General features: G+C 41.6%; 1 protein-coding gene across 6 annotated transcripts in view; it reads right to left on the bottom strand.

Annotated features, from left to right (window-relative positions):
* Positions 1 to 1,013: 1,013 nt before the first annotated feature.
* The window catches only part of LOC133349191 (uncharacterized protein C8orf34-like), a 45,039-nt gene continuing 23,968 nt past the window's right edge, over positions 1,014 to 22,084 (bottom strand). Inside the window, exons 8-13 of one of the 6 annotated variants that reach the window (XM_061562468.1) lie at positions 16,267 to 16,402; positions 11,168 to 11,238; positions 8,803 to 8,876; positions 6,489 to 6,534; positions 2,786 to 3,076; positions 1,014 to 1,940 (exon numbers count right to left, since the gene is read on the bottom strand). In XM_061562468.1, the coding sequence (XP_061418452.1) occupies positions 1,741 to 1,940; positions 2,786 to 3,076; positions 6,489 to 6,534; positions 8,803 to 8,876; positions 11,168 to 11,238; positions 16,267 to 16,402 (818 nt within the window). In that variant the 3' untranslated portion in view covers positions 1,014 to 1,740. Of the gene's footprint in view, positions 1,941 to 2,785; positions 3,077 to 6,488; positions 6,535 to 8,802; positions 8,877 to 10,877; positions 11,239 to 16,266; positions 16,403 to 22,084 lie in introns of those variants that run through there. The other 5 variants (XM_061562470.1, XR_009755901.1, XM_061562469.1 and 2 more) reach the window with 5 other exon arrangements.

Below are 22,084 nucleotides of genomic sequence, written 5' to 3' on the forward strand. Positions count from 1 at the left end.
ATATATTTACCAGGATAGAATATCACTGAAGCCATATACAGTGGTACCTCGGTATACGTCGTTAATTCGTACCAGGAGGTAGGACTTATACCGAAAATGACGTATACCAAACGAATTTTTCCCATAAGAAATATAGGGAAAGGAAATAATCCGTTCCAGGGGAAAATAAATTATATTTTACATGGCATATTATACATTAATGGGGTTGTATAAAACAATTTAGACACTAATTACTAAAATTCATACAGAAGCCACGTGACCGCGCTGCTGCCAGCTGCGCTGGTCACGTGACGTCGCGCGCGCCTCGACCCGGGGCTCCACCCTCCATGGGGGCAGCCCCCCACGCCCCCCGCCCCTCCCCCCCGCGTCCCCCGCCCCTCTCCCCCACGCCCCCCGCCCCTCTCCCCCACGCCCCCCGCCCCTCTCCCCCACGCCCCCCGCCCCTCTCCCCCACGTCCCCCGCCCCTCTCCCCCACGCCCCCCGCCCCTCTCCCCCACGCCCCCCGCCCCTCTCCCCCACGCCCCCCGCCCCTCTCCCCCACGCCCCCCGCCCCTCTCCCCCACGCCCCCCGCCCCTCTCCCCCACGCCCCCCGCCCCTCTCCCCCCCGTCCCCCGCCCCTCTCCCCCACGCCCCCCGCCCCTCTCCCCCACGCCCCCCGCCCCTCTCCCCCCGCCCCTCTCCCCCACGCCCTCCACCCTCTCCCCCACGCCCCCCGCCCCTCTCCCCCACGCCCCCCACCCTCTCCCCCACGCCCCCCGCCCCTCTCCCCCCCGTCCCCCGCCCCTCTCCCCCACGCCCCCCGCCCCTCTCCCCCACGCCCCCCGCCCCTCTCCCCCCGCCCCTCTCCCCCACGCCCCCCGCCCCTCTCCCCCACGTCCCCCGCCCCTCTCCCCCACGCCCCCCGCCCCCCGCCCCTCTCCCCCACGCCCCCCGCCCCTCTCCCCCACGCCCCCCGCCCCTCTCACCCACATCCCCCACCCCTCTCGCTTTGTTTCATTCGTGAACGGGGCATACGCGGGTACGCGGTGACTCATCCCGACCCATACAAGTTCTAGCAAACGCATCGTATCCCAAGCAAGACGTCGTATCCCAAGACATTTTTTTCTCGAAAAAACACGACGTATACCGAATTCTACGTATTCCAAAGCGGTCGTATACCGAGGTTCCACTGTACTGTTTATTCTATGCTGGGATAATAGTTTTGTGGTCAGATTATTGTTAGAATTGAACAACTGCCGTGCACGAAAATCAGCATCAGCACACAATGTAATATATTGCAAAACGTAATAGAAATTCAGAAGCAAATTCTTTTCAAATCAGTGGATTTGATCAACTATATTCAGCCGAATATTTTTTTAACAAAGTGGCTTTGCATAATTAGTAATGTTATTGCATTCTTAATAATACGTGTCAGTACAAGTATTTATTTTATTTCCATGTATACAACAATAAAACCAAAAATAATCATTACGTAGAAAGAGTAAGCTTCATACACCCACACAATGATGCACATGGGTCAGACATTGTTCGTACCATTTATAATCCATCATGCAGATTATATTTTGTCAGACTACAATTTTATCTAACTTTTTTTTAACAGAAACAAATTTGTTCTTATTGCATACCGAGTATTTTGTCTCATTTCATTCGAGATTTTCGCCATTTGTTAATATTAGATAATACACATTACCTTTCGCTATTGTATATCAAAAACAAAACTGGAACGAGATAAAAGGTTCTACAGCCATTTCTCAAAGGAAGCGCCAAAATAAAAAGGCACAGTTGCGCCACGCGTCTGCTGCCAAGATGTCGATACAATGAGCACGTGGTTCTTATCCAGTATTGATGGAAGCCTGGGTCGAGAAGGCTTCCCATGAGCGTTTTTGTGGATCTGGGCGCAATCCACTGCTGCTACCTTTGCTGCTGTCCTGTGAGCATCTGATGACATAAGAACGACAAAGAATTACAGTTGTCACCATCGCAATCAGAGATAAACAGAAAAAAAACAGCTGGCACATGCACATTTAAAGCAGAGATGCGAGAAATGGCTATTTAAATATTGCAATTACAGCCTGAAAATATATATTTGGTAGTAGGTAATTAAATCTGAGTGCATAGCGAAAAATCTAAGCACGTGCTTTGGTCTTGATTAATTTTCATCCACTCGTAGTCATCGCGGACTAAAGTAATAACAACAACAAAAACATCCTTGTTGACAATTTATTTTGTGAGCATTGAAATCTGTAAATGATGAGCAATTTTCAAAAACCATCAGCAAACCATGGACCAATTGCCGTGCTCTGTATCACTGCTGCCTGAATTAATATTTTTTTTAATGGGAAACCTTAGACAATGCACTCCTTCAGAAACCGCCGGCATGAAGCTTTCGTGACTGCAGGGATTCATCTTCTTGGTTCTTTCGGTAAAGTCTTCAGGTGGACAGACCTGTTCTCCACCTGAAAACGGCTGCTTGCGTTGTGGCCGAAACGTCTTCAGGTGGACAGACCTGTTCTCCACCTGAGGACGGCTGCTTGCGTTGTGGCCGAAACGTCGTGAGAATTATTTATATTATGTTTAATTTTTATTATTTTATTATTTTCCTTCTACGAGACTTTACCGAAAGAACCAAGAAGATAAACCGCCGGCAGTTTTTTTTATTGTTTGCACAACTCACAAAGGGCTGTGCCACTTTTTTAAATTTTGTTTTAAACCCCACACTTCTCTCCGGCGCGTTCACTTTGAAACTCGCTGCAACATTTGACACCGACGCACGGCGCGCGCACCTTCGCTCGAGACTTTGCGCTCGAAGTTTCCGGCAGCGTCCGCGGCGACTGGCTCACGACAGGAATACGCGACGAAGCGGCTCGGCTCGCTGGCGCTCCTGGCGAGTGTGGGAAAGGGGTCGACTTGGCCTGCTGTCTGCTCGCCCCTTGCGATTTGCCGCCACCGCAGCTGCTGCTGCTGCTGCGTGGAAGTTGCGGCTCGGGGTTTTGGCCGGGCAGCGATTCCCGTTGGGATTTTCTCCCCCTCTCCTTCTCCTCCTCCTCGGGCAAAGCGGACGAAGCTGGCTTGGCCTGCTCGGCAGAGAAGGAGAGCTCGATCCCTTCTTAACCGTCGAGATGTGAACGTTGGATAATCTTAATTTTGGAGCTTTCGTGACTGCAAGAATTATTCTTTGGTTCTTTCGGTTAAGTCACGTCTAAAGATAAAATAATAAATTGAATAATAGAATATTACGACGTTTCGATTGCAACACAAGCAATCATCATCAGGCATAAAAGAAATAGCAACAAAAATCTAACTAGAAAACTATAGACAGACATACAAGCAGACAGACATCACAAGGACACACAGAGAGAGAACACATATCGGCACAAAGAGAGAGGTCGTTTCTGTGACGGTGCCTTAAATATAGAGAGGGGCGGCACCGTCACAGAAACGACCCCTCTCTTTGTGCCGATATGTGTCCTCTCTCTGTGTGTCCTTGTGATGTCTGTCTGCTTGTATGTCTGTCTATAGTTTTCTAGTTAGATTTGTGTTGCTATTTCTTTTATGCCTGATGATGATTGCTTGTGTTGCAATCGAAACGTCGTAATATGCTATTATTTAATTTATTATTTTATCTTTAGACGTGACTTAACCGAAAGAACCAAAGAATAACGTTGGATAACACAGCCCTTGAGCATGTATTATATATTCACGGTGTATATAGATCGCAACTCTCTGCAAGGCGCAAAAGCGCCATGCACGTGATGGTAAGCGACGCTTACGAGACACTATGAATAGACACTCCACCGGGCGAAATGCAAACATCTTCGATACAAGAAAGTGAAATTGAGTTCGACATTGAACACGACAAATGTCTGAATTTAGCTGCTTTGTTATTTAAGTATTTATCCTAAGGGGCTCTTTCAGAGCTCCCATGAGATGAGGCTTTCCTGCCAGCAATTGCATTCCTCCACCTATTCATTTATTTAATGAACTCATTATTGCGTTTAATTGCAATGATTTAGGCTTTCATATATAAGGTCATGAACTTTCATAAACAACGTGATCATAATGTATTTTGTGCATGTTTTGGTAGAATTATAGAAGATGTTAACTTACAGGCTGCCTTATTTATGCCTTATAGCCTCCCTTGCACACTAAACATATGAATCTATAATCATCTGCAGACAATTTCTCTGTATTGTGATCATTGAGAAATTTATTCGAAATTTATTTTTGACATTGCGATAACAGCTCCATTGGCTTGCATAACAGCATTGCCTATGTTGTATGCAGAGCACACAGAGCGAGCCTAGCTATTAGACAATTAGAAGAGGATGCACGTGTCTGTCTTGTGCCACACAGACTTAGTCTGATCATAGTCCCACAAGCTCCATGAACCTAAAATTACAACGCCGTTTTGTGTTTTTCTTATTTAATCATTATCCCTTGACATTGCCACTGAACGAAATACAAATTGTGTCCAGAGAACGTTTTAGTTATTTTGTAATATTTAAATATTTAGTTAAAATCACGCCAATATGTAATATCTGTAATGAAATCAAATTGTTAATTTGTAATATAGGGTGTCTGTAGTGGTATCATTCATTATAAAATTATTGTAATTAGACAGCAGTTTGAACTGCGTGGTGAAAGTCAAAATCAAAGTGATTTTCTGCTCAAATGAGCATGAATGACACTCAGTTTCTGCTTATAGTACTGAGCCTGTGATGTAAATTCTGCCTAAATATAGTTGGAGCGAGTTTACACAAAGAACAACGACCGTTGAATTTCGATTTACAGCTTTCGTGACTGCAGGGATTCATCTTCTTGGTTCTTTCGGTAAAGTCACGTAGAAGGGAAATAATAAAATAATAAAAAGAAAACATGATAAAATAATTCTCACGACGTTTCGGCCACAACGCAAGCAGCCGTCCTCAGGTGAAGACCAGGTCTGTCGGGGAGACAGCGTCTGACTTTACCGAAAGAACCAAAAAAACGACCGTTGACTTTCTCACAAAGTGGTAGCAATTTTATCCACCCCAAAATGGAAACTTGCAACCTTCTGATTTGCGAGCCGTTCGACCTGCCCATGAGCCACCTGATCGGATAAGCTGTTGAAAACGTGGCAACATGTTCCTCGCATATGCGTTTAGATCTGTACATTTTGACAGATTTTTTTTTATAACAGAAGCTTTTGAAATGATCACACTCGAGATGTTTGCAAACACCAAGGTCATCTGTCAAATCTCAATTTGATGTGCATCGCCAATGCCATGGCAGACATCAGTCTTTCCAGGGATGAGGCTCATGCAATAAAGTCTGCACACGACCAAGCATATCTTCTTGGTTCTTTCGGTAAAGTCACGTAGAAGGGAAGTAATAAAATAATAAAAATAAAACATAATACTTCCCTTCTACGTGACTTTACCGAAAGAACCAAAAAAATGAATCCCTGCAGTCACGAAAGCTTTAAATCGAGACCAAGCATATGTTTGTATAATTTTATCGACATCGCTCAACCGGCTCTCTCATTCTATGTCATTTTATGTAATTACCCATAAGCACCTACGATTAGCACGGTTGGCTACGTACGTCACATTTAACAAGATATTATTTAAATACGTGGCCAATGTACTGATTGATGTCTGACCTTCGACCTCCTCGTCACCAGTGGCGTAAGACTTTCATGCTTTGAGGAAGCTCATGTTAATAGTTGATGATGAATGTCGTCGTGAAACTCCTTAAGCCACTGGTGAAGAGTAGGTTCATTGGTCAGAACGCTAATCAATCAATTGGCAGGTAGTGATACCGTGCTAGTTTATTATTGAATCAGAATATTTATTTATACCGATGTAATCCGATGAGCTATGAAGCTCTTTTCACATATGTACAATTGTTGTTATCCCTCCGCCCTCCTAAAAATTATCAAGTTTATAAAGATATAAATATCACTACGTGCCAATTGATTGATTAGCGTTCTTAACTTTTCAAATTAAATAATTGAAGCGTGTGCTTAAATTAAATGTTTATGCATTGCAATTGTTGCAGATGATTTGGGTAACAAATTGATCGCAAATAAGTGGTTATACAATAAGTGGTCTATGTATATTGCAAGTGTGTATATTTCCTAAAAATATTACCACGGTTAAAATCGATAGACATTACATGGCAGAATAAGCGGATATGACTGATGATAACTATGGAATCTTTTCACCAGAATGATAATATATAAAAAATATATATTTGCATTTACCACAATTATGCGTGCTTATGCATATACGATGGTTAGTAATTGGTGAACGTCTTAACGCCTTTATCATTCAATATGACCAAGTAATGGTTGGATAATTACACAGTTGTAACTTTCCCCAATTAAGTAAGTCGATGCTATTCGTCACTAATGCATTGCCTCATCAGACATTTGAAAAAAAGCATGAATTTGGATTTTGAATGAATGCAGTGTCAAAAAGAAAATGAAATGTGCAAACCGCTTACCGGTTAGATGACTTTTGGAAACGGGAACAGGTCTGGCTGGGCATAACTGCAATTCAATGGTTTTTATGTTGTCTTAAAAGCCCCATTGCCTCCTCGTAATTATATGCCACACAATATCGGTATAAATATTTTACAGACCCACGTTTTAAATGTATAGATTCTGAATATACATTCGGACAGTGATTCAAATGATAACATTGTATCCATCATTCACCAAATTCACGCCCGATGAGTTGCTTGCAGACACATATATGACGTGCTATTTGCTACATGTCTTTTGGTTAAGTTTTTAAACACATAAAGGCAAAGGAATTTACCTTAATAAATCTGAACTCTTTTTTCAGGAGAGCTCTGCCTCATGGTCTTTACCCAATACACCACGAATTAAGATTTGGAATGTGGCTCAAAACCGCCGCAGAGAACCGGAGAAACCTCCCCATGCCTAAGAGGGGGCACCACTGACACTTACACCTTTCTGCAGTCCCACATTGACCATACCTGCTCCACCTTGGTGGTCACCCATCCAAGTCTCTCATATTAGATGAGATCTAACGTATTTAGGGTGGTTTTGTAACAGGATATTTTTTTTTTAACAAATACACTTTTCCGAATCTGTAAGCTTCCAAATTAAAATGAACCAGACGAAAACTAATGTAATTGCTATTTAAAGCTTTTGTGACTGCAGAGATTCATCTTCTTGGTTCTTTCGGTAAAGTCACGTAGAAGGGAAATAATAAAATAATAAAAATGAAACATAATAAAATACAATTCTCACGACGTTTCGGCCACAACGCAAGCAGCCGTCCTCAGGTGAAGAACAGGTCTGTCGAAAAGACTGCCTTTCCGACTGTCTTTCCGACAGCCATGTTCTTCACCTGAGGACGGTTGCTTACGTTGTGGCAGTCTTTCCGACAGACCTGTTCTTCACCTGAGGACGGCTGCTTGTGTTGTGGCCGAAACGTCGTGAGAATTGTATTTTATTATGTTTTATTTTTATTATTTTACTTCTACGTGACTTTACCGAAAGAACCAAGAAGATGAATCCCTGCAGTCACGAAAGTTTTAAATCGAAATATAACAGTAGCTATAGCATCATCAGCCGTACTCAACCCATTCCTGAATTAAGGCCTCCAGAAGCCATCACCACCTCTCATGCATCTGCGACAGAACAATCCACCCAGCATATGTGAACCAGCTTCTTTTTTACATCTCCTTAAGCTAATCTATAAACTATTATTTTTATTTTACCAGGGTTCTATCGCTCTTTTTCAGAAGCGAATTGGCCACAAATGATAACCCGATTAAGTGGCTTATCATGTGGAAATGTATAGCAGCCAAATATTCTAAACACATATTTCTAAATGTGGACGGACAAACCGGAGGACCCGGAGAAAAATCCATGCGAACACAGGGAGAACATGCAAACTCCAAATATACAGCAGGCGTCAGGAGTTGGGATCGAACCCACGACCTCCTGTATACCAGGCGAGGTAGTTAACATCTCGCCAAGCGGAAGTCCGCCTGCAATCCCTGGATGCATTTAATGTAAACATGAGCTTTTATAATTATACTATTAGAGCAACTGTTGGTTCTGTAAAGATCACTCCAAGTAGCTTCATTATTTATTACGATTAAATGTTACAGTCATCCGTATTTCATGTTTCAACGTTATTATATTTACATTTCCAATTCGAATTGACTTGTCATAGCTATTGTAGCATTTACAAGTGTCAGTTGTAAAGCCGAAATGACACACCTAAAATGATGAAAATGTTCATGTTAAAATCTGGTTGCCAATTAATTCAGTACATCCAGTCAGGCAACTTTAAACGTGGCTGTGAAAGATTATCTGTCTGTACTGTACTGCAACACTCATACGCCTGTGGTCAAACAGCCTGATGATAATTAGTCATGCACGGCCACACCATGGGATTATATGGGACATCTATATATATATCAAATGTAGTCAATCAAATAATAAAGAAAGCAAACAAGTCCGGTTCTCTGCCACCAGTGAAATCATGGCAAATGGAAACATGAGATTAACTGTAGGATGTAAAAACAATGTTTATTTTAAGGCAGACAGGAGTAAAAAAATACTTTAATCGCACACCGATGGCATTTCGCAGTTGAAATGCTGTGATGAACAGCTGGGAAAATAGGTAATCAATAAAACTGTGTAATTTCCAGCAGGCAGACTAGGTGATAAACAACGTTTTGGATTTTAATTATTGCAAAACAGATGTTGGGTAACATAAAAAAAAACGTCTATAATGTAAGAACAAACATTCTGAAATAAATTGTCATCAAGTACCTGTGTGCTGCTCGTTGGATGCCGTGTTTCTGTATCTTTAAGAGTGCCCTTCACAAGCTCAAGTGAGACGGATTCTGTAACAAAGCAGTTAAAAGTTTTCCAGAATGGTGCCCTCACCAGAATATCTCACTTTTTAAATCCTTTATATTAAGTTCGCTTGCGTGCTTGCTTGCTTGCTTACGACCGTGCAAACCTTTCGGTCGTTTTTTAACCCACTTCCCGTGATCCAATCGAGCTGACATTTTGCACACAGACTCGTTGTGCGAGACAATTAATGTTCGTGAAAAAAAATTTCAAAAATTTTACACTGTTTAGGGAAAACAAATTAAATATTTAATTACCAATTGTTTAATACTGCAGACAATCATCTGACCCATAGGTGGCAGCCATCTCAAGCCAGAGGACGAGAGGACTCTAGCCGCCACGCATATAAAGGATTTATAGTGAAAAACTTTGTTTTTACTGGTTATACTTATTCAAACATTCATTCCACCCCACTCATGCAATGGTACCCATTAAAATCGGGGATTTTTTTTTAACTCAAAGCATCTGGAGCCCGGTGACAGCTCACTTGCCCGTGACAGTTTTTTTATGCCAATTTAAATCTTAATTTTAGATTTGAAGCTTTCGTGACTGCAAGGATTCAAAGAGTATGAATGTAAATCTTGCTGAGACTTCAAATGCAAATGAGGCTATTTCACACAACTTGCATCTGTTCAGCGGAGGATGCCATATTGCTTCAAGTCCTCAATAAAATAAAATAAACCACCGCGAAATAGAGGCATTGGAATAAATAGGGTATATAATGCATCTGGTCCACAGCAGTCTGATTCTCTCATCTGAAGTCCGTCGCTTGTTGTTGTGATCGAAACGTCGTGAGCTATTCTTTTTAAATCCTTTATATTAAGTTCACTTGCTTGCGCGCTTACGACCGTGCAAATCTTTCGGTCGTTTTTTAACCCACTTCCCGTGATGCAATCGAGCTGACATTTTGCACACAGACTCGTTGTGCGTGACAATTTATTTTCGTGAAAAATATTTCAAAAATTTTACACTTTTTAGGAAAAAAAAATTATATATAATTACCAATTGCTTAATGGTGGCAAGCAATCATCTGACCCATAGGTGGCAGTAATCTCAAGCCAGAGGACGAGAGGACTCTAGCCACCACGCATATAAAGGATTTATCGTGAAAAACTTTGTTTTTACGGGTTCATTATTTCTACCTACGTGACTTTACCGAAATAACCAAAGAGTATAGGGTATAACGGTTTAAAAACATCATTGTCCATATAGTTTCATCCACACATCTCTCAGGGGCCTAGATAATCTGAATATATTATGGAAGCTGGATGTGAAATCTGTGCCAAGGCTGATTGCTGACTATTTTTTTTACTTGGAAAGAGCAAATATTGTGTGATATGGGGGGGGGGGGCACATGTCCTATCAACACTACACTATACATCTCAGATGATTGTAATGCACAATTGTTACGTACAACACTTTCCATTGTGTGGTTTGGCAGGGAACAATATTACAGTGTTTATTTAACGGTGTTTATCACCCACACTAACGCACTACAATATGAGCAGTTGGTGATAAACGCTTTCACTAGATAAATCTAAATATGCACAGACTCACACATATTTTGTTTTTTAAATACTATACTATAATACCCCCCCCCCCCCCCCATCTTATATAGACTGTCCGCCTCTGGTTATTCTATCACCTAAGGCGTTGTTATGGGTCTAAGTTGTCGTTTCATAAAATCCTAATTTTTTTTTATAGATAATACAACGTTTTTGTTGATGCTGCACTTGCAGGGTACAACAAGCACAATTAGCACGCAAAAAAATATCTACACTTTTGTTAATAAGACTGCGTCAAAAGAAAAATATAATAATAGGCGACATTCCGGGCCCATCTTCACAGCACATACATTTTACGTGCTATGAAGACGGTCCAATACCAGTAGTATCGATTCGTTTCGTTCACAGGTGACGACATCACATTTATACCTCTATTTAAGAACAAAACAGGGAGATTTCTCCACAAACCTGGCTGTCGCCTGATGATAGTTGTAATCACTGGTGAAACGTCGAACTCAAATTGTAAATATTTTGGATTTACTCACCAACACACAGGTGTGCTGTACTAGTGCCGAATTGGCCACGTTCTCTTTACGTGACAACCCTTACTAGTTGGCTGTGTCGGGTGGTGGCGGGTTTTACGACACATTTATATACTTACGCGATCTAACCCAAAACAACTCTATTATTGATGTTGTGTGACATTTGGTTAAGCAACTTTGTTTCCTGTCTCTGACAATCAACGGTCTTGTAATTCTGTGTATGATGCAACTTACTTTCTATGAACGAAGCAGGACCTGGAATAGAGGTTTCTGCGTCTTCTCTTAGGTCATCCACTCCCTGTAGCCTGACCGCAAAATATATATTCCGAAGACAGAACAGGACCATAATGTAAAATACATATCCAAGCTATGATTTTCAAATATGCACATCCATACAATTGCTGCAACGTATCACTGCACTCTTTAAACTCGCAAGCAAGTATGGTAATGTAACACGTCAGTTTTTGCAGCCGTAATCCGTGAAAACCAAATTTGAAATTTTATAGTGCTTTTGTACATGAGTATTGAGTGCACAGTAATATTTTAAATGAATATCGACTACCTGTATATACCAATCGCTGTAGTAGGGCCATCCAAATTGTATAAAAGCATTTTAGAATGGAAACGTTTTACAGATAACGAAATTGATCAGTGTTGCTTTACTCATGCTATTAGGTTGAGATACATATTAAAATAACAACACTGAAATGTTATTAATAAACGTTATCCACAATTTGTCTTAAAATTTATGAAGATGTTCCATCCATTGCTTTTATTTTTCATCATGGCATTCTTATCGTCATTATGAATCTCAGCTCTATATAAGGTAGAGCAATGCTGGGTTTTTATGGGCTTTATTTATTGCTGCCATTCTCAGTGTAGAGTGTAAACTCTTTTTCACTATTAATGGACTAAGATGCCCATGCATGTTATATCTATGGTTGCCAGCTCTTTTGTAAACAAAATAAACCGCAATCGTTTGATACATCAGGAGTCCACTAAGATAAATGGCCACATTACTTTAAAAATAACCGAGAATAAACGTCCACAATTTGACTGCAAATTGAAATAAACTGGTTGGTTGAAAACACGTTTGGTTTAAACCGGATGGTAGGAAGATAAATACGCATGAATCTCTTCAAGATTAAATGTCTTCCTAGTTTCATGACAGTGCATGGTATTTATGGGTAATCATTCTAAACAATTCACTCTACATTTTATTTTCCATGCATGTCCTTTACCAACATAGTTTCCATTTACCCCTCAAGTGTTCACTCAGCCACACGATATTTGTTAATGTAGGCCTCATCAGCTCTTACCAAGCCCCATTGTGTAACGTGTATCCATTTTAATCTCTGCTAAACTCTGCCATGAAGATAACTTTCAGGTTACCCATGCGGTGAGATGAGGGATGCTGCCATGGTGTCATGGTTAGTACACTAAACTCGATTTGATCACCCGGTGAGGCAGTTAACATAATGCGGCAGGTTTCTTAAACCCCCCAGCCCCACTGCCTCCGTCCATCCAGCAGTAAAAATGGATATACCATGAAGATGGATACACCATATTCTTGGTTCTTTCAGCAAGAAAATGTGAAAAAAAATGAAAAATTTGAACAAAAATTTATTGCTGTGGTTTTCACACCTGATGATGATTGCTTGTGTTGCAATCGAAACGTCATGAGAATTTTTTTATTTTATTATTTCCCTTCTACGTGACTTTACCGAAAGAACCAAGAATATGAATCCCTGTAGTCACGAAAGCTTTAAATCGAAATGGATACACCAGTTAGTCCATCGTAAGGTTGCGTGTAGTGGGGTCAAGGGTGGGTTACTCCCGCCTCTTGCAAGAAGTCTGGCCAGTGTGTGAGAGGAGGCGAAATACCCTCTATAGGGAGCTGTCTAGAGCTCAGTCGAGTGGAGGCCCTTCTAACAACAGTGGCGTGAGCAAGCAATTGCAGGTTTGCGCCTTTGCTTGATTAAAATTTACGAAAACAAATTTACATTAAAATTTCGATTTAAAGCTTTCGTGACTGCATGGATTCATCTTCTTGGTTCTTTCGGTACAGTCACGTAGAAGGGAAATAATAAAATAATAAAAATCAAACATTATAAAATACAATTCTCACGACGTTTCGGCCACAACGCAAGCAGCCGTCCTCAGGTGAAGAACAGTTCTGTCGGAAAGACAGTGTCTGAATGAACACCACCAGGCTTTGAAGCGTATATTAAAGCTGGGTTGGAGGGGGAAGAGCGCCTTGACTTTACCGAAAGAACCAAAAAATATCGATATCTATATTTAAATTTCGATTTAAAGCTTTCGTGACTGCAGGGATTCATATTCTTGGTTCTTTCGGTAAAGTCACGTAGAAGGGAAATAATAAAATACGTGACTTTATCGAAAGAACCAAGAATATAAATGTACATTTAGTTTTGTTGTCGACTCTGTATGCGTAACGTGTTTACACAACTCGAATGCAGCTCGTCACATCAAGATGTGAAAATAGCCAAAAATGTAAGAATTCCAAACATTGTCTAACCTATGCAAATAGAATTCCCAGTGATTTTAACACAGCGGTTTAGTGAAAAAAAATAAAGTAAGGAATTACCAATGTGACCTGGACACAATCACTAATTTATAAACGTTGCTGAATTATCGATGGAGAATAACGTCAAAGAAGCAAGCAAACATATCCGTGAATCCATGTGGGAATTGACCCAGAAATGCAATTGGATTCATGACATTCCGCATTACATTTCGCTACCTGCAAATTCACGCGAGCGCTGTGAGGTTACACGGTTAAGCCTTCATCAAAGGACTCTAATGCAATTTTGGTGTTTCGAGTAATCTTCTTAAAGTTATTTTATTTGCCCCAAAATGACAATGTTGACTGAAAATAGATGCAAAACATGCATCCGAGCGTGGGTACTTTTATAATAAAAAAGCTTCTTCGGAGGCTTTTATTGTAGCATTTTGATATTTAGCGTGTCAAAAGGAGAGGATATTGATTTTTAGCCGTAATTTTTTTTGACGTTAAGAAAATGCAACGTATTTTTAAAATGGTGATCTCGTATTATATTACCATTTTAATTAAAACACGCGAAAAGCAACACATTCAAGTAATGCACATCCTGCCAACCATGTAAACATTTAAACAAGTTGGCTTCAAAATTAAACGTAAAAAAAACAATTTTATTTCACCTTTATTTAACTAGGTAAAAAAAAACTATCTTGAGGTTTAAAAGCCTATTTTGCTAGGGGGGCCTGGCAAGAAGTCAGAAAAAAAAATCACCGCACACACATACAAAAAAAGATCCCCCGTATAGCCTTAACATACTGTAGGGGCAAGTGCTGTTAGCGAGCACCTATGAAGGCCGGAACGGTACACAAGGGGGTGGGTGGCCAGCACCACGCCCGACCGCCTTTGTCTCCCTAGTGACGATGTTTACACACCGCACCAGGTACTCATTTAAGGCTGAGTCGACCTAGGGGAGGCCCAGGACCGGTTCAGATAATCGTCACTGGTGTTAGCCGTGAGCAGGAATCGAACCCGGGTCGCCAGGTTCATAGCGCAGCGCGCTAACCGCTACACCACCGCTCCCCACTACACACACATACACACATACATAATAAAGATCCCCCGTTTAGCCTTAACAGACTGTAGGGGCAAGTGCTGTTAGCGAGCACCTATGAAGGCCGGAACGGTACACGAGGGGGTGGGTGGCCAGCACCACGCCCGTCACACATACATACACACACATACACACACACACATACACACACATACACACATACATACACACACACATACACACACACACATACACACATACACACACATACACACACATATACACACACATACACACATACATACACACACACATACACAAACACATACACACACATACACACACACACAAACAATACCAAATAGTACAAGATAGCAGTTAATCTTAAATATTCAATCGAAAATAATGACCCGCTCATGATTAAATTTTGAATTAAAACTTTCGCGACTGCAGGAATTTATATTCTTTGGTTCTTTCGGTAAAGTCACGTAGATTCATTTAAAAAAAAGTTAATAAAAAATAAAAATAATAAAAATAAAATAATAATAAAACAAAAACACTAATGTAGGCTGTAGCCTGGTTATTAATCTGAATGGGTGTACTGGCAGTCTAGAATGTAGACTGTAGCCTGGTTATTAAGCTGGGTGAGTGTACTGGCAGTCTATAATGTAGACTGTAGCCTGGTTATTAAGCTGGGTGAGTGTACTGGCAGTCTATAATGTAGACTGTAGCAATGGTTATTAAGCTGGGTGAGTGTACTGGCAGTCTATAATGTAGACTGTAGCAATGGTTATTAAGTTGCGTGAGTGTACTGGCAGTCTATAATGTAGACTGTAGCCTGGTTATTAAGCTGGGTGAGTGTACTGGCAGTCTATAATGTAGACTGTAGCAATGGTTATTAAGCTGGGTGAGTGTACTGGCAGTCTATAATGTAGACTGTAGCCTGGTTATTAAGCTGGGTGAGTGTACTGGCAGTGTATAATGTAGACTGTAGCCTGGTTATTAAAGAGAGCACTTCCTGAGAATGAAGGCTGTAGGGTTGTGATGTTTTTGTTAGCTGTAAACAAGTATATGTAGGGAGCAAGGCCGCAGCCATGGAGTCAACATTGGGGGGGACCAAATCTTCCAGCCCCCCAGAAAAAAAATCTAAATTTGAAAACGAATTTCCTGCCATTTCCTTCCTAAAATATTAAAAAAATTCACTAACACATAGGATGGACTTTTTATTTATTTTTTTAGCAATAATGTCTAATAGTGTATTGTATTACATTCCTCTGTTTTTTTCTTTTTTACCTTTTCTTGTTTCATTGTATGTAATTGCAGATATTAGGGATTAATAAAGTACAACCATAACCACAAACATATAAACAGACATTTATTTAGTAGTAGGTTTTCACCCTTTAAACTGGTGACAATGATATGCACTGTACTTGAAGTTGATTGGTCCACACCCGAGACAGCTTTCCTTAGAGCCTAGTCTCACATGGGTTGGACCATATGACGCCAAAAGGCGCACAACTCAAAGACAATGCACCATCAACTTCAAGGACAGTGCATACATTATCAGAGTTGTGTTTTTTTTGCATTATGACTGCAGGTATTGTGGTCTATGCAAACATGACTCCTTGTAAAAAAAAGGTGTCAGTTTTGTTGCCAGATAGAAGGGTAAAAAAAAACAATTCTCATATTTTTTACTGGCAAATGAGGTTCCAATGGTGTAAACGCCGAGTGAGTTTGCACACGCACAGATGCATACTATACCTGGCACAATGCGAGCAGATGTTGAGTCTGACCTTGGCTTGTGGTTCCGCTGAGCAAGGCATGCGACCCCTGCTGATTCTGAAGCCTGATCTCCGTGGAGCAAACACTCCTTCCCTTCTCAGATCCTCCTCATCCTCTGTCAAAGAGATGAATTGCAGAGGAGAGATTTCACAAAATCTGATTGTAGACTGTAAATGCGTGCCAGTGAACGCTTTCTTGTCAGAATCACAGTCTTTATTCAGACTGGACGAATCCGATGGGCTTCAAAACTCTTTTTCACAGACGTTCAGTAAGGGGCAAGAGAGAGAGAGAGACATTTTAAGCAAGTCAACCATATCACTAAACAAATATAAAGCATAGAATCTTGATTTGAAGTATACAAGTACACATTTCACTCGTACGTGAATTTCTGCCGATCTGTCAACAACAAATGCAAGCTTGGGCAATGCAGCAAAACAACAACAACAAGAATCCAAGGCCACACCACGATAATGCAGGATATCAATCGTAACAGAAAGGCCCTCAAATGTGTATACGAGTCAAATAAGTAGCATCGTGTAGGTAGCAAAGGTCAAGGCGCAGCGCTGCAATTTCTTGCTATGCCACACCTGGCAGGGCCTCCGCCAGAGGAAGCTCTAGAGAGCCACTCCAGGTGGTGTTTTTGGCCTACTCTTCCACGCTCGCCAGACATCTTGGAAGACAGTGGGAACACCAGAACTTTATCACACCACATGCGGCCTGGCAACCCACTTAGTGTGATGCACCGATTTATATTCACGACTGGACAGGGCCCAGCGTGATTTCGGACCTTTAGAATTGCTCGTCCAGTGTAACGCCTACTTATCTTATGAACGTCGATGGACACTTTTACATACATAATATACTGTAGACGCCAGATATAAGCATAGCTTTTTAAGCTCAGTTCTGATATAAGCAACACATGCTTATAGTGCACTGGTGGGGAGAATGCAAAGGTCAATTTCTGAAACAAGCGCATGTCGCATATAAGCACACCTCCTAACATTACTCTCAAAGGCTGTACTTATGTGCGTCTTCCGCCGTCTATATTAATAATGGCTGCTTGGGAAATACATAATGTGTGCAATGGTGTGGATATATATATTGTATGTGTTTATGTATAAGCAACCGTGAATTCAACGTTGTAATGCTTTATACTGCAAATGGATTTTGCATGAAAACTGAATCTTCAAATACAGCATTTTACAATGTGTTATTGTCAAAGCTATGAAATGCTCCACGGATGTGTTTTACACTTTGTGCGCGTAGTAGCAGCTGTGCATCCTCCACCCTAAAATTATCTGTTATTTTTCGATTTGAAGCTTTCGTGACTGCAGGGATTCATCTTCTTGGTTCTTTCGGTAAAGTCACGAAGAAGTGAAATAATAAAATAAGAAAAATACAACATATTTTTATTATTTTATTATTTCCATTCTACGTGACTTTACCGAACGAACCAAGAAGATGATCTGTTATTGTTGTTGGTGAGGGACACTTGTTGAAAATCTTCAAATGGCTCAGGGCTTTGGTATACCAGAGCAGGGGTAAGAGACAGCACACACGAGGGGTTGGGGTGTGACTCATGCAACACTCGACCACCTTTGTCTCCCCAGTGCTGACGTTTACATTACTGCTCCGCACGTTTATTGAGGCTGAGTGGACTTAGGGATGGGTGCCCCCTCCCCGCCCCCCAGAATCGATTCTAAGATCACTCGCCACCGATATTCGCTGTGGGCCAGGAATGAAACTCAGTTGACTGAGTTCGTGGCACAGTGAGTCAACCACTGCGCCACCACTCCAACAGGCGGTTTGGGCACGTGATCACTTAGGAAAACACGGCACGATGGAGTAGGTGGATAGCAACCATGCCCGGCCGCCTTTGTCTTCCTAGGGATTATGTTTGTTAACACACCGGACTCATTTGAGGCTGAGTCGACCTAGGGGTTGTGAAGTCAGGTCGATGGGTTCATCGCGCGGCACACTACTGCTACACACACATACACACGAGTGCACAATGGATACATCTTAAAAGAAGTAAATTGAAATCCTTAACATTGAAACTGTGAGTGTGGTGTATTTCTGGCATCATTTGCCGTAAAACTGTTGGACATTTTTCGTGTGAAAATTTATTTTCTTGCGGTTACGTTTCTTAAAGGTCGTGCAACTTTTAACACTTAAGGGGCTTGACAATGACGGGCAGAAAAACGTGGGCAAAAGCTGACGAAATACTCTCGTTGTCTGGTGTGGGAATAAAACGAGGTTAGACGCTTGTATTTCACGTTTTAAGACGTACCATAAAAAGCAACATAAACACACGGGCACATGTAACTCTCCAGATACAAAATAAACGCCACGTGGCTTACAGACGATAGTTGCAAGAAGGATATGTAGTTTGAAATTATGCCATTCATTGACAATGGATATAATAGCATTTTTGTTAATCGTACATTTTTAAAAGGCGTTTGAAACATTCTTCATCATCATCATCATCGTATCCTCCTATTGGCTGCAACTCCATTCTCAGTCTTGACCACCGGCCATCTTTCCTTCTAGCAGTGTCCGGCCTAAATCAACTTTACTTTTCCCAACAGTCAAAATATTTCTCCAACTCGTTCTGCCTCTCAATGCATTTCCAAGCAAAACATTCAGTGAATAGGCTCACTGTATCTTGTTCCAACAGCAGGTGCCACTTCTTTGACGATCTTTAGAAATATTTCATATGGTCTGGGAGCATTATCTTTTTTCTTTTTTAGGTGTTACAGGGAAGCATAAAAAACAGCAAAATAAAGGTCACATACAAGCACGTGCCTACACGGATTGGGGATATGTATCAAGAGACAAAACGGAAAAACAGTTTGTGTACCTGGAACGGTGGATAAGAGCATGTTGGGGTTATTTTTGAACAGCTGAACTTGATAATACAATCACAGCAATGTGCTTTAAGAACAATTTTAAATCAGGGCAAACTACCTGCTAGGACATATGGTTGAGCGACATGATCATGAACGAAACATATTTAACAAAACTGAAAATTTCACAAAAAAACACAGAGCGATTAATGCTTGAACTCTATAGTTTAATTTAGCAGGTAAGGCCCACTGAGCCCTATGGTTCTTTTTCCGAAGCGATCTGCACAAATGATAGCTCAACAAAAAGGCTTATCGTCACGTAGAAATGTAAATACTCTAAAACGCATGTTTCTAAATGTGAAGGGAAAAACCGGAGGACCCAGAGAAAGATATCCACGTGACCACGGGGAGAACATGCAAACTTCAAATATACAGCATCAGGCGTCAGGAGTCGGGATCGAACCTACAACCTCCTGTATACCAAGCGAGGTAGTTAACATCACTCTATGTTGGCACCCCACATTTAGAAAAAATTAACCCGTAAAAACAAAGTGTTTCACTATAAATCCTTAATATGCGTGGCGGCTAGAGTCCTCTCGTCCTCTGGCTTGAGATGGCTGCCACCTATGCGTCAGATGATTGTCTGCCACCATTAAGCAATTGGTAATTAAATATTATTATTATTTTCCTCAAAAGTGTAAAGTTATGGGAAAAAAAATTCACGAAAATAAATTGTCACGCACAACGAGTCTGTGTGCAAAATGTCAGCTCGATTGGATCACGGGAAGTGAGTTAAAAAACGACCGAAAGATTTGCACGGTCGTAAGCGCGCAAGCAAGCAAGCAAGTGCACTTAATATAAAGGATTTAAAAAGAGGAACACATGGATTCGAGAGCGTATGCAAGGTAACAACATAATTAAAACTATTCACCAAATGCAGTGGTCTTTGGCAGGACACGTCGGTGGAAGGAACAATAAACGGTGGTCACAAATAATAAGAGTAGCAGCTAAGGAACGAATTGTATCGGACAAGACGTCCACCGAGGAGAGCGACTGATTAAATCAGTTAACTTGCGGGATGCATTGTAGCATTGCGAGGTGATGATGAGAGGTGGTGGCACCTTAGGGAAGCCTTCATCCAGCAGAGGATTGACCGTGGCCAATGATGACTCTGATGTAGAGAAGCGTTTATGGTTGCTTGAGGGATAAGATCGCAAATCAATCATGTTAACTGTCACCCTACACTGCGGTACGTTGGATGGCACACACCCACCACCGCTTTACTTGCAGGGGCTTGCTGATATAAGTCACTGAAGTGCCCCGAAACACAAATCTCAATGCCAATATATTTACCGCTGAAGAATTTGACAGGTGGTTTCCTCCGGCAAAAACATGGATATTTTTTTAAATTATTTTTCCCAAACGTTTTCTCTATGCCGAATTACTCACAACTATACAGTCAGCACTGGCTTAATCAATTATTTATAAAGCCCTCAGATCTCACCCCACCTAGCCAGAACACGTTTTCTGCATTGCTTTGGTTGAGTTATGTCCGGTGGTGGTGTTGGGCCCGTATGGAAGCTCTCAGCAAAAAAAATGTGGGACCTACTTCAATAGTGAGATGATATGAAAAAAATATAGACAATAGATAGTAAGATTAAAGAAACGTATAAAAAAGCAGAGATGTAGTAGTGTGATATGAAAGCGAGATTCAAAGAAAATAGATATGCCATCAATTGCTTTCTTCGTATTATTCCTGATTTATTTGTGATTTAAAATAGCTATATTTGGAATTGGAAGCGGCCGTCGTGTCGTGGCTACGAACTGGCTAAGTTTGATTCTTGGCCAACGTCTGATATACTGCAAACGCTTCCATACGATACGTAAAATAAATGGGTGCTAGGGAGGCAGCTTTACACCAGGCCGCACGAAGCAGCTTTGGTGAAGTATGGTCACCCTAAACCAGTATATATACAAATACTGTGTTCTTTGAATTTATCTCACTTAATACAGCTATCGTGCTGTGACAGTTCCACCTGAAGACGGAAGCTTGTGTTGCCTCCGAAACGTCGGGATTGTTTATTATTTATTTATTTGCTTCTTTTTTCCCTTTTATTAATTTACATTTTTTACCTACGTGACTTTACCGGAAGAAAAAAAAACCTAAGAATATGGTCAAACACCCCCCTCCTTACGATTGAAACAACATGGGGCAGCGGCTGGGTTGGCCAGGGAGTTTTTTTGATCTTCCACCAGTGGCTTTGCAAAGGCGGCCTGTGCTGTCTTGCGCATTACAATTCGTGTTCTTTGATGCGTACCGATCTTCTTCACAACCCCTGTGCTGCCCTGCACCTCGTGATGCTTTTGCTCGATTTGCTTGTTCTGAGCACGCCGCCGGCAAACCGAGCCGCTTCGCGCCGTTAGTCGCAGTGCGTCGCGGCTCTTGACTTTATTTTATCACCAAATTAGAAAAAAATACGTCTCTTCTCGTGACTTTGGTTGCCAAACTCGTGAGTTAACGTCTCGCATAACCCCCCTCACCCCCAACTCCCCCCACCCGGCACGGAAACTGGGTTGGTTTGGGGTGGCTCGCTAAAATGTTCTTTGTGGCGGTACCCTGGGGTACCAAATAATACGAAATATTTTATTTCTGGGACACCATTTCTGGGGCAAAATTTTTTGCCAGGGATGTACTTAACTCTTCGCGACTGGGGGTACCAATCAATCCGAAATCGGTGGTGCTACTTCGCGATGACGAAACGCAGTGAGGACGATAGCGCTGAAACCCTGAGCGCTCGTACGCACCGTGGTGGTGCATCATGCACAGCTCGTCGAGATGAGTCGATTGCCGCATCGCCGACCATCAACAGACTAAAAATAAGTATAACCCGTAAAAACAAAGTTTTTTACTATAAATCCTTTATATGCGTGGCGGCTAGAGTCCTCTCGTC

This window comes from Lethenteron reissneri, chromosome 29 (assembly GCF_015708825.2).
Source record: "Lethenteron reissneri isolate LAM-NWPU_2019-01 chromosome 29, ASM1570882v1, whole genome shotgun sequence".
Classification (NCBI taxonomy): Eukaryota; Metazoa; Chordata; class Hyperoartia; order Petromyzontiformes; family Petromyzontidae; genus Lethenteron; species Lethenteron reissneri.